Source organism: Cyrtonyx montezumae, unplaced genomic scaffold (genome assembly GCF_038088225.1).
Source record: "Cyrtonyx montezumae isolate F1298 unplaced genomic scaffold, pur_monq_1.0 scaffold_2, whole genome shotgun sequence".
Lineage (NCBI taxonomy): Eukaryota > Metazoa > Chordata > Aves > Galliformes > Odontophoridae > Cyrtonyx > Cyrtonyx montezumae.
In genome coordinates this window covers 3,667,509-3,684,244 of record NW_027071936.1, presented here as the reverse complement: position 1 = coordinate 3,684,244, position 16,736 = coordinate 3,667,509, and the positions used below count along the sequence as shown (strand labels likewise).

General features: G+C 38.7%; 1 protein-coding gene across 3 annotated transcripts in view; it reads left to right on the top strand.

Annotated features, from left to right (window-relative positions):
* The window catches only part of PDGFC (platelet derived growth factor C), a 114,298-nt gene that overhangs the window by 56,596 nt on the left and 40,966 nt on the right, over positions 1-16,736 (top strand). For all 3 annotated transcript variants that reach the window (XM_065736247.1, XM_065736248.1, XM_065736246.1), the window contains one exon: positions 5,981-6,176. In XM_065736247.1, coding sequence (XP_065592319.1) covers positions 5,981-6,176 — 196 coding nt within the window. The remainder of the gene's footprint in view (positions 1-5,980; positions 6,177-16,736) is intronic.

Sequence of the window (16,736 nt, the reverse complement as noted above, 5' to 3'; positions counted from 1 at the left end):
CAGTGCATCCAAGTCTTTACCTGTGGACACTGAAATAAAGTACTTACTGAAACACTCTTGAGTAATTAGATCTTAGAGCATGTGATAATACCAGAAAGTTGCCTCATCCAACTTTTAGTAAAAGGAATTCTTTATCTTGGCTAAAATACACTAAATATCATTTTAAAAGGTATTGAGAAATTCAGGACTAACATTGCCTTCCAAAAGCATTTGGTCTTGTAATAGATCTCAATAGAGGTTACTTTGATTTTACAATTTGCCATGCCTTTAAAACATCAGCAACAACAAAAACCCAAACTGTTTAATTACCGTGCTGTTCTCTGAATAATAGCCAGAGTACTGGCAGAATATTTGAAGGTTATAGACTTGTAAAGTAAAATATAAACTCATTTTTGTTTCTTGATGCAATTTGGAATCGAAGAAAGTTTGTTGGTGTATGGTTAGTCTGATTAGTCATGATTGTCTTCTGCAAGACATTAAGTCATCCAGCTGTTTGGAAACTTTATTAAATCTGTTACTACAGTTCTATGCTCTCTTCTCCAATGACGTCTGTCTCCTGCCCCCCTTCCCCCCCACCCCGTTTATTGTCTTTTCTTTTGTCCTTCTCTCGTGGGCCATCTGCCAAAACTCTTGGGTTCCTGAAGATCTGTTAGAAACTTTGCTCTTCTCTGCTCATTTGTTTCTGTATTAACTCCTTCACATGATGTTCTTTACATGGCTACAAGAGAAAGAAAGCCAGCAGTTAGATCATGTATGATATTCAGTGGTTAAGGAAATGAAATAGGAGAAACAGTAGGATTTAAAAACATAGTGATAATAATAGTGAAACAAATACAGTCCTGTACAGGTTCTTGTAGTTGTTTAAATCAGCAGATTTCTACTTAAAAGGTGAATTTATCATGTGACCATTGACAGATTATTTGGGTACATTGCGTGTCATGGGTTTTTAAACTTCTGTTTCTGGTTATTTTCTAGTATTATCTGAAGAATCAAACTAAGATTTCAAATAGGTAGGTATATTGAAACATAGAAGCAAGTGAGAATTGAACCCCTACCAAAGGCATGATGGGTCTTAGAAATTTAACCCTGAAAACCACAAGTCATACTACTTGAAGCTATCTTAGAAGACACAGCAAGCCTGTGTGAAGTTCTCTTTGCTCACTACTTGAAAAAGTGAAAGTGAAAACAAGTCCTTGTGCTTCAAAAGCATTTCTTGTGGTACTTGAGGCGTGATGGTTTGGAAGAACAGACTGTTTTTTGGGTAGGTTGACATCTGCTTGACTGCCTGGCTCTGAGACTCAGTACCTAGTGGTGGCTGACAGTGAGTGGAGGGTGGTGAAGATGGGCTTCTTTATGGGCAGAAGAAAAGGCTGTAAGGGGCAGTCTGACAACAGGCTACAGTTGCTTAGAGCAGCTACAAGCATGACCTTGTGTCCATCCTTGTGAGTAAAAAAAAAAAAAAAAAAAAAAAACTACTCAGAATTTCAGCTAGAGAGGTTCAGATTGGACACAAAGAAAAACATGTCACTGGAGCAAGTTATCCAAAGACACTGTGGAGTTTCCGTATGTGCAAGTTTGAGAGTTGACAACAAAATGCAAGCCCTCAAATGTGTGACCTGCTGTGGTGCGAGCAGGACTTATAACCAAACCAAGAGCTTGGACTGGAGATCTCCACAGAGCCCTTCAGAGCAGCATTTGTATGATTTTGGATGTTTTTGTGGCAATACCCACTTTACATGTGAACAGTATTAAACTGAGCTATTTGTCTTTTCTGCCAGTAACATACGATTCTCCAGTTTTTCCTTTGTACCTGGCAAAAGAGTTAAATTTTGCTGCTACATTCAGATAATAGCTATGAAGTGCCTGGAGGCAAGTGAACCAGAGACAGAGGATAGAAAGAGGTATTCTCGTATTCCTTCAGTTATTACTTCTGAAAATAGACTTGCTGCTTTTTGAAAGTTTAGGAAAAATATATTGTGTGACATTTCAAAGGGTTTCTTCTACAAAGTCTATTTCTGTACACAGTGTGGAGAGTTGTAGAAATTGCATGGGATTGTTGCAGGAAATCTTTCAAATAATGATAATAGAAGAATGCATCCCTTTGAAGTTCTATGGTAATGAACAAATAGTCATCTTTTGTTGCTGAGTTTTAAGGCAGAGGATTTGCACATACTGCGTTACTGTATATCAGAAAGAGCTCTAATCTTAATCTGTAAATGTTTAGAGGATAAATTTCTTTATTTGAACTTGGAGTTGTTTTTGAAGCATTGATAGCCCTATATGGCTGTTTCTGAAAGCCTAGTTGTTGTTTTTCATAATTAAGGGCTCCAGAATGAGATAAGCAAGATCATCTATGAACAATCCATGACTTGTGGGACTCTGATCTTGTCCTGTTTGTAAAAAAAAAATAATACTTTGTGAAAATCAGTGAAGTCTAGCACAAAGCTTTTTTTAAAAAATTGATATTACCCACACTGCACCTCTGAAGGAAATCTGCTCAAGCGTGGCACCAAGGGACCAAGGCTGTTTCTTCATTCCTTGGTGCTCCTGAGCTGCATCCAATCTGTCCAAGTTTTACCCATGACCCTCTCCAAAACATAGTGATTACAACGTACTAGGAAGAGGTATTTGCTATATTTAAGAAGTGTCAGCACTGATCTTAGTGAAATGTATTGTGCCCATGGGGGAAGAGGCCTACTTTGAAGTAGACAGGAATGAGCTTGTCTTGTCGGTGGGTTTAATTTCAGTTTACAGTGGCATCTGCTGATCTGCTTGGTGATACTGTGTTTTTTCATCTGTGTTACCATTGCAGTGGAGGGGTTAGGCACTGCTGTGTGTTCAGAATGCCTGGAATCTTGTAATTTTCAGGTGCGGGCTTTCTACATTGATATATAAATCTGGTGATAGCATCTTGTACTACATCAAAGACTACTGTGGCGACTCATTCTTCAGCTTCAGGCCCTGTGAAGTGCATATAGTCCTTCCCTGAAAAGTGTAACCATGCCACATCCCTGGGTCAGCTTAGGGGTTTTCCCCATCTAGCGTGTCCCGTTTCCAGAACATTCTCCTGCAGGTGATCTCTACCCAGTTTTTGAAGAAGCTTCTCACAGAGGCCCCTAACTGTTCCCCTTCCTTCACGTGATAGTGCTGCACTCAGGCCAAGGTGGTTCCTTGCCTGCCTCAATCCTCTTCCAGATTGATGCTTCTGAGTTGATCATTACTGTACAGACAGCTCTGATCTTCCCTCTGTTTTTGGAGGAGGGTATGAGGTGTTAATGCAAGGGAGACAGGTCACAGCAGCAAGGACTGATGTGTATAGCTTTGGAGCTAAACAGCTGACCACTGTAAATCTGGATGAACTTGTAACTCCTTTGTAAGTGTAACCTGGATTGAGTTACCCCTAAAATAAAGCCTGAAATGGTAAAGTCATTCCAGAAAAGCAGCAGAGATTGTAGTCTCAGCTTAGCCACATTCAGGTGGCTGTGCTCTTCACAGAAGATACTCAAAAGAAATACTCAGAACATGCACAAACTCAACAGGAGAAGGCTAGGGTTTTTTTTTTTTTTTTTTTTTTTTTTTTTTTTTTTTTTGCAGTATTGTAGCACAGTTTGTGTAGAATGGATGAAAAAGAATATCGCAGCTTATCTGAAGACAAATAACAAGCCTCATTCTCCAGTGACAGCAATTACTTTCCTTTGTGGTCATACAAAATAATTCTTTTACAAAAGAAATTCCACTGTGTGAGAGCAAATATTTGAAATGGAGCAAGTGATGTGTGTGAGAATTTGATATGTTTTTGGAACGATGCTGTGTAAAAGCATTTTCCTTTGCAAATGGAGGAGCTGGAGATACTGGGGATGCTGCGAGTCCCGTTCACTAATTTACAATACTCCTTTTTGTTTCTTTGCCTCTCTTTAGTGACTTCTCATTTGATATGTCTGGACTACTTACAGAACTTAATTGCAGTGCGGTGGTTGTCATTGTCCTGATGATACAAAAGAAATACACTGAGAAATATAACGTGATTTGTAATCCTATATGTGCTTTTTCAAGACAAAAAGAATCATTGAATATAGTGTCATCAATGAAATAATCTTCCTTTGCATTCTTTGGAAATAACACGCTGGCATACTGGACTCTGGGAAAGTCACTTTTATTTTGTTGGTTGCTGTGTTTAATGTGGAGCTCTCAGCTGGCGTGCTATACTTTATAGAAAAATACTTGTGACTTAGCTAACAAAAAAACAGGGAAGCATCTAAATTAGGAATCCATCTCTTGTGCCTCCTTAGAGCTTTTTTTCTTATTACTGCATGCTCTTTTCCCTTATGTGTCTGCAAGACTGTCAGTCCTCTGTAACTGTGTGGATACTGGCAAAACCATGCTCCTTCAGGTTTATGTAAGCAGCAATTCTTTTAAAGGAAAAATTTCCTTTTTCATACCACAAGTAGAAGGCGTGGGTCCATCAGAATAGAAGGCAAAAGTCTGTCAGACTTTAAATTACAGTTAAGTATAGATTAATTCCTTTAAAATTGGAATGCTGTTTGTATAGCTTTCTTTTCTTGCAGTACATTCATTTAGCTGTCAGCCTTTACGTGTTGCTATAATAAGGTACAATTGCAGTGCATGTTTTCATTGTAGACTGAAGCACAGGCTTTTTACATAGTTTCAGATGTATTTTCATCACCATGCTGTTTATATAACAAACAAAAATGAAGTAACTAACTGCCAAAACTAATTGCCAAAAAGAAAATAATATGAATTACTCCCCAGTACAAAACTGTACATGTATTTAGTTACTAAGGTTATTAATTAGGTAACTGAGGATTGCTATGGTTTAATGCCTGCAATGTCAAGCTTTACTGTATGTGGATTTTTAGAAAAGGTCAAAGGCAGTAGAAGTATTGTGCTGTAGCATATTTTTTTTCTTTGATGTGCTTATGGAATTAAATTTTGTCATTTAGAGATCTCATCATTTTGTGTCACGATGTTGAAAAGTATTTGGATTAGATCAGTGCCTGCTGTTTGCAGCTAAGTCTTCCATACAGACTGATTCCAGCAGCTGCATATGAATTCCTGGGGATGCTGGGCACTTGGCAATGAGGTTGTTTGAGTTATTGTGAAGAGAGTTGCGTCTTTGACAGTCATGGCGACCACTCATCAAAGGAATCCTTTCCTTTTGGTAACTCCTTGCAGTTGTGAATTCATCACCCAAAGAGATTGTTTCAGTGTTTTTGTGTGCTTTAAAGTCAAACGTTTACAGTGTATTTCTTTTGAGTTCATAAACTGCCACATAAGATGTTTATTTTTGCGTGTATTTTGTAGTCTAACTAAAGCTGAAGAATTTTGAGAGACGCCCTCTATTGGAAATTGTCGGTAAATGGCAAATTTCATATACTTGGTAACTTAAATAGCTTATCCCAGATGTGCTCCTGTATCAGGCTAACGTTGTGCCAGTACAACCCTCAGCATGGATGCAGCCATCAAAACCTTTATTGCTGGACTTAGTAAATGAAAAAGCCTCCGCTAATGAGACAAGTGTAAACTAGCCCTTCTGTGTGGTAGATGTGAGGTGTGAGTAGGTCTGCCTCTGCATTTTGGGTGATTTCTCTGCACTTCCCATCAAGAAAGAACTGGAGCCATCAGCAGCCTGCATGTTTTAGTCCCTTTGGCTGCTGGACTTCTGAGAGGACTCCAGTCTGGAGTTTGTGTTGGAGTTGAAGGAACTATATGGTTACATTTCTCTTACCTCCAATTGAACTTGTGTTCTGTTTTCTGACCAGCAGTCGGAGCTTGGGTTTGATAAATTTTTTGTCAGTGAAGCAAATTTTATCTTTTAATCTGTTTTTACTGTATAGATTTTCCAGAGAAAATGAAGAAAAAAGCAAACAGAACAAACAAACTACTTCTGTGCATGATATACACTTCAGGAAAAGAGAATGAAATACAGTACTGATGTGTCTGTTTTCTCTCTTTACTACAGGAGTGCAGGATCCTCAGCATGAGAAGATAATCACTGTGACTTCTAATGGAAGCATTCACAGCCCTAAGTTTCCACACACATACCCGCGCAATACTGTGCTAGTTTGGAGATTAGTAGCAGTAGATGAAAATGTATGGATACAGCTTACTTTTGATGAAAGATTTGGGCTTGAGGACCCAGAAGATGACATTTGCAAGTAAGTTACTTTTGCCTTAACTTACAAAATATCTTTGGGAATAAGTGGGGGATGGAAGAAGAGTATTGCTCAGGTTTTGCAAAAATGTGACACCTTCATGTCAATATATTTATAAAAATGCATCACTAATGTGTTAGGTACTGATTTTGTTTTGCAGTGCTAGGAAAGCATTTCATGCTTGAAATATCATTTGAATGTCATATCCTGCTTTGATGTGTTCCTGGGGAGGTATTTCACACAAGTTTTTCCTTTTCAAGTAGGTTTTTTTGCTTTATTTTTCCCCTATTTTAGATTTTAGTTTTTTGCTACTCTGTATTTTTGGTAATTGCTTTCAGTTTTTTTAATGAATTGGTCTTCGTTTGCCTGTATATCTCACATCAGTGTTTTTTTGTTTTTGTTTTTTACAAGTTTGGGTTTCTTAGAGGTTATTAGTTAGGGAGTCATGGTTTGTAACAGTTGGATAGATACCTTATTCATAATTCTGAAGAGAGTAATTGTCAAGGCCATGTCAAATATAATAAAAAACCCAGTACAATAAGCATATGTTTGCTCAGATGAGTGCACTCCCTTTTTAAACGAAAACTTAGCTTGCTTTTTCTTTTCTTTGCATATGGCAGAGTGAAGTGGCAAGTGAAAGAAAATCCAGGTAGGGTGACTCATTCGTCCACTTGCAAAGAAAAAAGTAAGATAAGTTAAAATATTTTTAATCTTATAACTTGAATAGTATTTTGATGGGAGTACATTTATTTTAAGTAAACAAAGTGATGAATACCAAAGTACTAGTCAAATTAAAAAGCAGTAATAAGTCACTCATAATTTTCACCCACTTGTAATCTTATCATGCTCGTATTTGTGCATGGATACAGGCAGCTGAATGTATGCAAATCCTGATGTGAGTATAAATAATTGATGAGTTAATTACATAGAAGTGCAGAGTTTAACTGCGTAATGCAATTCTACACAGTCCAGTTAAGATACTGAGATAGAGTAATATCTCTTCATAAGTAATGTCTTGTTTCTTAGCTCTTGCTCTTCCTAAAATTATTTCAACTTCTTTCCAGTACCTTCTGTAGAAAAGCTGAGGGTTTTTGTTGCCTGCATTTTATCTATGACTCTGTTCTGTTTCTGCCATCTCTAAGGTCACAAATTAGTATTGTTGCAGAGTAATCAACAGTTTCTCAAGACCAAGTTTATATGACAAAGAATAGAATAAAATATGAAGTCATAGGATCCTTAGAACTGGAAGGGACCTTTGAAGGCCATCAAATCCAACTCCACTGCAGCACACAGGGGACACCACAGCTACATCAGGTTGCCCAGGATTTGATCCAGCCTGGCCTTGAAAATCTTTAGTGATGGGGTATCAACAGCACCATTAAGCAACCTGTCCCAGTGCCTCACCACCCTCACTGTAAAAGATTTTTTTCCCTTATATCTAACCTAAATCTCCCCTCTTTGAGCTTGAAACCACTTCTCCTTGTCCTATCACTACAAACCCTGCTGAAGTGTCTGTCCCCTTCCTTCCTGTAGCTCCCCTTTGCGTACTGACAGGCTGCTCTCAGGTCAACTCACAGCCTTCTGTTCTTCAAGGTGCACAGCCCCAGCTTTCTCAGCCTGTCCTTGTAGGATAGGTGTTCCCTTTTGTGGATCATGCTTTTGTGTCTGACTAGAAGCCAACATTTGACTGGTTTGGCCGTATTTGGATTTCTCAGCCGGTTCTGACACTTCAGCTAGAAGGACACTTCTCAACTAGAAGGATTATAACATCTTACAGGTACACTGAAGGTACCAGTTTAGCCTCCCTTTTAAATAGTTTCCTGAATCTGATTATCCTGCACAGCTATTCTCCACTCCATTTTTTTACTTGCAGTTCAACTCGGAATGTGTACTAACTGATTGCTTATATTACAGCAAATTCTATGTTTATGCCATCAGAACCCAGTCTCACTTGGGAACATAACTTGCAGAGTCCTAATTGCTGTGCAGACGCTCATCAGCGTAAAGCATAGTTGTTTTTCTATTGAAAAGTGTTAAGCATGAGGATGGGTTTTTTGGGGGGTTGTTTTTTTCTGTTGCCTGTTTTTAGAATAAACATTGTTTTTTTGTTTGATTGTTTGTTGTTGGGTTTTTTTGCCCATGTTTCTTCAGGTGACTCTTTGCCTGGCTTTACAATTGCAATAGCTTTATGTTTCTGTAGTTCATCTCTGTGCTGTTTAACAATACAGCTAATGATTTCTTAACAGTAGTTCTGCTCACCTGCACGGGGTCCTCTTTGTGAGCAAAATTGTGAGAATCCCACTACGTCCTGTCAAAAATGAACACCAAGTCCATTTCATGTGGGGAAACTCCATCCATGCATTTATTTCAGAATAATTGTTGCTCGGTTGTTGCTTGTTGTCTGAAATTGTTGCTACCTGTCTTTGAGTGTATACAATGACAAATGTTTATGATAAACTGGTCCAGTCATGAAGACACAGACTTAGACACTTTCCTCTGAAAATGTGTGTTACAGTTGCCGTTAATAAGCAATCTGATGTTTTTGAGTTGGTTGTACACTGCAGCATTAAATAACAAAGATCTTTCTTAGGTTAGTAACATGTGCCAAGCTCACTCTCTTGCTGTGCACAGAATGGCTATAGTTGTTCATTTTGATGGTGGTGGCAGCTGTTTGTTCTAATTATCAGATGATTTCAATCTGTTGGAATTTTATTATATATAATAAAATGCAGAAATGTGTTACAAATCCAAAGTGCATTTACTGTAGGTAAGATTATAAGGATTAAAATACACAAGTGGAATCTGGAACTGAATGAGTATCGAACACTCAATGGCGCTTGACAGTCATCTTCATTTAGGAGGGCTACATGCATTTAGAAATCTCTTCAGTCCTCTAGTGATTTGAAGTGTGTACTATAGTCTGTTTTGTAGGCTCTTCTTTGTTTCTGTGCGGAGCTTTTAGCAGCTGCATATGTGAATGTGTTGTAGTTATGTAAGTGAAACATTTGTCTGTACAGTTTTGAAAGAATCTCTAAAACCTGTCTAGATAATGTGCAATATGTGGAACTTTTGCCTGTAGAAAATGACTAAAGCTGAAGGCAGCTGTCAGTGGTAACATGGGATAAAATCTGAGTAATACTGTGACTGTTTTTGACTATCCTCACATGATATTAAATGTCTAAATCTTAATTCCAGGAATGCTCTTCCTCTGGGAGTACTTAGGGTGATGCTTTAAGATACAGAGCCACATGCACTGAACTAACCACCTCCCTTTTCCCTAAGGCTTCTGTATGCCACAGTCCTTCACTTCAAATCTCTTGACTGAACAGTGGCCAAGCTGTTCCCTTCCATTCAGGAACGTCAAAGTTCTTAGAAACCATATCAAAACTGCTTAAACAGTCCTATGCTCCTAATTAATGTATCATTAACAAAGTGTTGACAAGAGTTAAAAATCTTGAAGATTTGGCTCAGTCTGGCAAGGCTGAAAAAAGTATATTAAGAGGAAGCATAAAGATATAAAGATACTGTCTATATTCAGTGGCTGTGGAAAAGGAAAATATTTGCTTAGCTGTCTCTTTGACATAAATTATGTCAGATGCGTTCTATCCAGTGGTGAGTTATGATAAGTACAATATAAAGGCTAAACGTTTTGTTACATGATTTTCTAAAGGGAGCTTTTCATATAATGTAAGACCCAATGGAGCACGTGGAGCTTCCTTCCTTGTAGTTACAATAAAACTCTCCATCTTGCATGTGGAGTTAAATACAAGTGCACAGCAGCAGCAGCATGGCATTTAAGTAAAAAAATGATAGATATTTCACTTCTGTTTAGCCCGTGTTATGGTAACACCTGACTGCATCAACAGAACATGTGCAGGAAAGAGCAATACCAGAATCTTTTTGTACTGCAACCTACAGGGATAAAACAAACAAACAGACATTCATACTGTCGTTTTTCTTTGTCCTTGAGTGCGTTTTAGAGACTGTATTTATGTATGTACTAAGAAGGCACTATCAAAAATTCAGGCACTATCAAAAACATAGCTTCTTGACATTTGATGAGCTATCTGGCAGTCTTAAACACTTCTGATGGACTTTTCTGTTGCAAGAGTGACCCTATCTGTTTAAGACTACAGATAGTGAAGTTATCACACAGTTCAAGTTGTCTTCCAGTAACTTAGTGAAAACTTTTATGTGAACTCTGTCTTTAAGGAGGAATGGGTGCAGACAATGCTCGTGGTGACTCATGTCATTGAGTAGATAGACTGCTGGTTTGCCTTTGCCACTTCCATTTGAAAACTCAGAAGATAGGGAGGAGCTCCCCAAAATCTCTAAGACTTCAAATTATAGGGAAAAAATGAAAACAAAAAAACAAACCAAACTGAGAACAGAAATGAACATTTAATGTAGACCAGTTCCTAAAGCTCTTTTCATATAGCTGTTGCCTTAGATTTCAGTGAGTTCAGTTTTAATGAACTGGTGTCTATTCTGTGCACATAGATGACCTCAGTTCTACTTAGATGATTCCTCAGATCTGTGATACTTAAATGTCTCCCTCATCGCTGGCTATAACTTGTTCAGCATAAATAGTCATATTAAACTTAAAATCCATTATAGCTGTGTTCTACATTTAGATCCATTTGGATAGAAATTGTTCCATTAACAGCTGGAATAAGAAAAAAGCTTGAGTCTTTCATTCACTATTATACAATTTCATTTTTCCATTTTTTTTCCAATGTATGAACCCTCATTGATAGTTTTTATTCAAAGTCTGAGGTGGGAGTTGTATGATATTTAAATAGCCAGCGTGGGTCCTAGTATTTAAGAGCCTTAGATTAACTGAAGTACTGATAAGAAGGAATTAATGTGAAACAGATGATGTAAGCTGAAGTCCTTGGTAGCAACATTGATGTCCTGCTGCTGGTGGTATTTTAGGAGCTATGTGTGGCACATGCCACGAGACTTGAGTGAAAGTGGAGTATTTTTCCTCTTGTTTTTATTTTTTGCTGCTGATTTCTATTTGCTCAGTCCATTTGTTGCAGGACAGCTGAGTAGTGGTAGCATTTCAAGAGAGGTTTAAGTGCTGAATGGGTTCAAAGGGAGGATGAGAGTGAAATGTGGGATCAAAGTTTTTAAGAAGTTAAACTAAGTTGGCACCAGAGTCTTTTGAGTATCTAAACCTTTCTTTTACATACAAAGAAAAAAATCAGTAGTGCAAAGGTTGTTAATTTCATATGAGTTCCATTGTAACCATATCATTTCAATTTAATGAACACAGAGAAATTCAATACACTCATGCATCCTACTTGTCTACAGGGAATCTGTGGAGGAACTTCTTATAAAGGCAAGTAGTGACAGGATGAGGGCTTTAAACTGGAAGAGGGTAGATTTAGACTAGATATCAGGAAGAAATTCTTTATTGTGGGGGTGGTGAGACACTGGAACAGGTTTGCCCAGTGCAGTTGTGGATACCCCCTCCCTGGCCAGGCTGGATGGGGCTGTGAACTACCTGGTCTAGAGGGAGGTGTCCCTGTCTATAACAGGGGGTTGGAGGTTGGAACAAGATGATCTTGCAGATCCTTTCCAATCCAAACCATTCTATGATTCTATGTTTTTCTTCAAAACTGAGTATTATTCCACATCAGAAGAAGTAATTGTACCTGTTTCTGTATGCCTGGTTTAGGCTTACTTCTGAAATTAAACACAAGGAAAACTTCTTTGTTCTGAGTTGGACAAAAATGTGGTTCCATGTATGTATTTATTTCAGGAAGATATTTCTTTTGAATATTCCACAATTCCAGAAAATTCATCTCTTTGATTCCCAAATGATTACTTGTACAGTAACTCATCCTTGGGCTGGTCCTATCCTGCTCATCAATTGCTGCCAGTAGTTGGTGCTGGCAAAGGTGTCCCATGCTCAGAAAAGGCTGCTGTCAGTGGAAGGTCCAGACTGGGGAAGGCTGAGTTAAACCTCTTGTAAGCTCCTGCTGGGATGAAACTCTGCAGTACAGTTGCCAGTGTATGCTCAAAGCAGCTGGATTCGTGAAAAGGAGAGGAACATGTAATCTCATGGCTGAAGACAAGAATGCTACCCAATTTTCTAATCTGAATTTGGCTTCTGAATATAAGCATTCATTTAGGTCCTTGTATGGGAACTGTTGAATCAGGGCCTGAACCACTGATGGATCACCTGAGGTGAGCACTGAGTCAGCTGCAGGAGCACAGGTAAAGGCAATGCACCTGTGTGACCAGAAGGGGTGGAGTCTGGCTCCACCTCTCCCAGACCCCATTGAAGGGCTGACCACCACTGGGGAAGGATCTCTTGGTGGAGAACCCTCCCCTGTGGAGTCCTGGGTGAGCCTTTATTTACTGGTTGTCTGTATGCCATCTGGATAAGCCATACAAAATATGCCACCCACCTCAATTATTTTCTTTGGGTACTATTCTTTTGGGTTATTCACCCTACAGTCCTCTACTGCATATTAAAAGTTACTTAATACCGTTTATATGGTAATAAGTTTATAAATGTGACGAAGCAGATACTGCAGTAAAAGAAGACAAAACAAAAGTGTACAGTTGTTACCGAGACTACTCTGTAACATGTTTCTTAAAGCTCCTAAAGAGACTAAATCTATTCTGTAGAAATGGTTTATAGCTGCAAAACTGTAAGCAAATTAAATTTAACACACGACAGGAAAATAGAACAAGGTACTTCCCTGGTCTGAATGGAGGACAGCACAGCATGATGAAGAGCACATGCTGCACAGACTTAGAGGCTATAATGGCATTCTTGCCTACCAACTTTGTTTCCTTCTTTAAAGTAAATCCAGCATTCATTTTTAATATCCACTATTACTAGCGGATGCTACAATAGATCCTATTTTGCAAGCAATTTAAAATGAATTTTCACAGCTCTGATGAGTGTTAGGAGAGTGATTGCTGCTGAGTGGGCACTTGACGTAATCCCTTACTCTTTCTTCACATCAGAGACTACCACTCACTGACTTAGAAAACATTTTAGGCTTCTTAATATTCCTTCTTGGTTCTCTCAATCTCAAGCATGTTGTCTGAATAAAGTAAACTGTGTCCACAGTGTCAAAATATTTTTGTCAACAATCCTAATCCTAGTTTATTGCTTCTGAAATTGTTTCATGTTACCATAGCTGGCTCTGTTTCTAGTGGCATAAAGTTATTTCCTCTGAAAATGAGTGTGGCACTGCTAGGTCTTACTTGTCTCTGGGATGCTATAGGAACAACTGCTGTTGATGCAGTTCTCTGCTCCCTCCCCACTGCTGATTAAAACTTAGGAGTAAATGAGAACTGGGGGTGGGCAGCAATGCATGCTGTGAGCTATGGCTGCCTGAGCTGTGGCATGTAGGCTCACTGTGCAGCCACCTGCACTTCTCAGTGTGCATCTCTCAATTACCTGATGTCCAGGGAAGTGCCAGCTGAAGGCAGGCCCAGCAGTGTAACCTGAAGTTTCTGTGTGTAGTCTCTTAGCGTTCGGTTGCACACAGCGTGCGCTCCCTTCCTGATTGTTTTTCTGGTTACTGAAGGTGTAAGTATAGGAGACTTGCTGTTGGGACCACAAGCAGCTTTCGCCTGCTTACAGCCACAAACATGGTGAGGGATCTCAAGAATGAGATGTATGGGGAGCAGCTGAGTCCCTTGGTTCACTCCTCCCAAAGGCTGAGGGGAGGCCTCATGGCTGCCTACAGGCAGTGGCCGTATCCCTAAGCTGACAGAGTTCAAGGAGCATCTAGACAATGCTTTCAATCATACGGTCTGATTTTTGGATTATTGGGATATTTGGGAAGATGCATGTGGAAGAGAGACTGCAAAAAGCAGGACTGCTAATCCTGAAAAAGGGTAGAATGGTCATGTGAGTGTCCCAGGGGTGTTTATAATATAAATAGATATTTTTCTCTTTCTGACAATAAAACAAGCTAGCAACAATTCTTAGGAAGTTCTGTTTCATGCCGGTCTCTGGTTCATATGCTGTGGCTGGATTAAAAATAGGTCTTGCATAATTTTATGATCATTAATTTATAGCTAGGTAAACTAAGTGAGAGGAAACTCCTTGCGTGCTTTGGGTGTAAACTGATCTCCTGCTAGGGTTGGGAACACATTTTTCTGCCTCATGCAGTGTTTTGCAATTGCTCAGTTACATTACAGGGATTTTTCACTTTCCGTTCAAGTAGCAATTATTAGCCTGTCCTGAAGCAGGATATTGGATTTGGTGATAAATGGGCTGTGCTGGATTGGTAAATCCTGATTGCTACTGTAGCAGGCAAGAAACCGTTATGTAATTGTATCACTGAACAAAGGAAAGAAGTGTTTTCATTTAAATAAGCCGATGTATAGCCCCGCTGTCCAGTGAGGTGGCAAGGAGGAGGAAAAATGGAGAGTGTTGACCAGGTGCATGCTGTGTGTCAGGGGAGGGGTGCTGCCTGCCCCGCTCTGTGACACTCTTTGCGTGCTTAAAATGCCCCTTAGGAATGTTCTTGCTGTGTTCTGAAATGTACTTGTGGATGTTGCTGGAAGTTGCTTAACCAGTAGTTTTCACATCATTAATTCAATCCATAGGCACTTTTCAGGATATAAGGGATTGTGCATACAGGAGAAACTACCATTTTGGGTACCAGACTAAATATGTAAAATGCTGCCCCAAAAAAGCAGTGATGAAAACATAGTTATGGATTCAGAGAAGCTGAAGGAGGTGCACTGATTATGGTGAACAGTCTGAGTACAGGTGGCATCAGAAATACCTCAAAAAGCTGGCAAACAGTCCTTAAAAAGGAGGAGTCTTTTTTTCCCTTCTTACCTCCCCTTTTTTTATCTGCATAATTATAGCATATTTTTCTGTATCCTAAGATTGTTAGTCACGTGATTGAGAAAAAACTCTCATTAGAAATTATACCTGTGTAAATTAGGTTCATGGCTCAGGCTACCTAGGTCTCTTTTCTGTGGTTGCCATATTCCTGAATGTACTTATTTACACATTTTATCTGTATGACAAGTTTAATGTATACTTAAATAATTATGGGGTTGCTGACTGAATATAGAATTACTTTGGTTTAGAACCTGAAGAAGATTTAGCAATGCATCTAGTTTCCAATTTCTCATTCTTGTGGAAAACTTAATGCCCCTTTTTCCCCATGAGGCAGAAGTTACCTTCATGGTCTATTCACATGCTTAAGCTGAAGATACTTGAGTGTTCACCAGCACACATAAGTGTAGTTCAACATGATTTGTTTTCCCATTGCATTTGTGTGCCAATGCACTGCTCATGAGGGAAAGGATGTGTATTCAGCAGTACTTAGTTTATGAATTAGCACTGAAATAAGGGAATTGAAATTATTATTTTCTTTAATATACTGCTTTGTATCCAAGAGCCTGATGCTACTACACGAAATTTGGGTGCCTCAGCTGATCTGTCAGGTTTTCAGCATTTCAAAATGGAAACATGTTTCCTGCTAGGTAGGAGAATGGTTACACAACAGGTATTTTCTCCCAATCAGATAATCACAGTTCATCCTTTCCTTTCCATTAGAAGTGTTCAGCTGTTTGAAGAGTAGCATTTTGGGGTTTAAACTGTCTCATCTTTTCGGTTGCAGTGTTGTATAGTCATCATCAGTGTGTCTTACAGTGAGTGAACAGGAAGGAAACTGCAATCCGAGGATTAAACGTTTTTTTTTTCGTTTGTTTTAATGTATCCTAAATAACAAGAGAGAAATACAGGAGTTGTGCAGTTCTGTTAGAAGCCTCTGGCTGTTATTAATCAGTATGAGAAAGGATGAAATCGAGAGAGCCATGGCAACCATATTACATCTGTGAATGAATATGTGTTTCCACAAGGCAGCTCCTAATGTACAGCACTGCGTATTCTAAAATAGATGATTTCAATGTAGGTTGGCACAGAAACTACAATCCTTATTTGGGGAATGGGAGTTAGAAATGTTCTCTGTTTATACCTTTATTTCATTAAAAATGTAGACGTGACAAGATACTTATTTTTTTATAGGATATACTCATTTGCTGTTCTGGCTAAAAGTAAAGGTTATTGCTGGAAGTGATGTTTATAATTAAACATCGTTTTCTGAGTACAAAAAAACCTGACCTCATCATTTATATATATATGTGTTATTTCTAGATATGCTATTTCTTAGCAGTGACTGTTAAAACACAGTACGTGTGAGATCAGCAGATACAGCTACAACAAAGGAAATTCATTTTGCATCAAATTGTTGCCATTTCAACACTGTCTCTTTTTACACTGAAACATCAAGCATGACAGAAATTGTAAGCTGCTACGTGGAACAGGACTCATTTCGTAACTGCTGGCTCATCTGCTATCTTCTATGATGGCTCTGATAAGTTTTCCTAAAACTTAACCAATACAGTATTTTTTAATTAACATTTTTCTTGCCATGCACCTCAGCAACTGGAGTCAGTTGACCCCAGTTGCCTTTGATGATGAAGATGATGATGATTATTAATATTATTAGCTAACTTCCTTTTGTAAAGACATTGACAAGAGGAAACATATAAATATTCTAAATT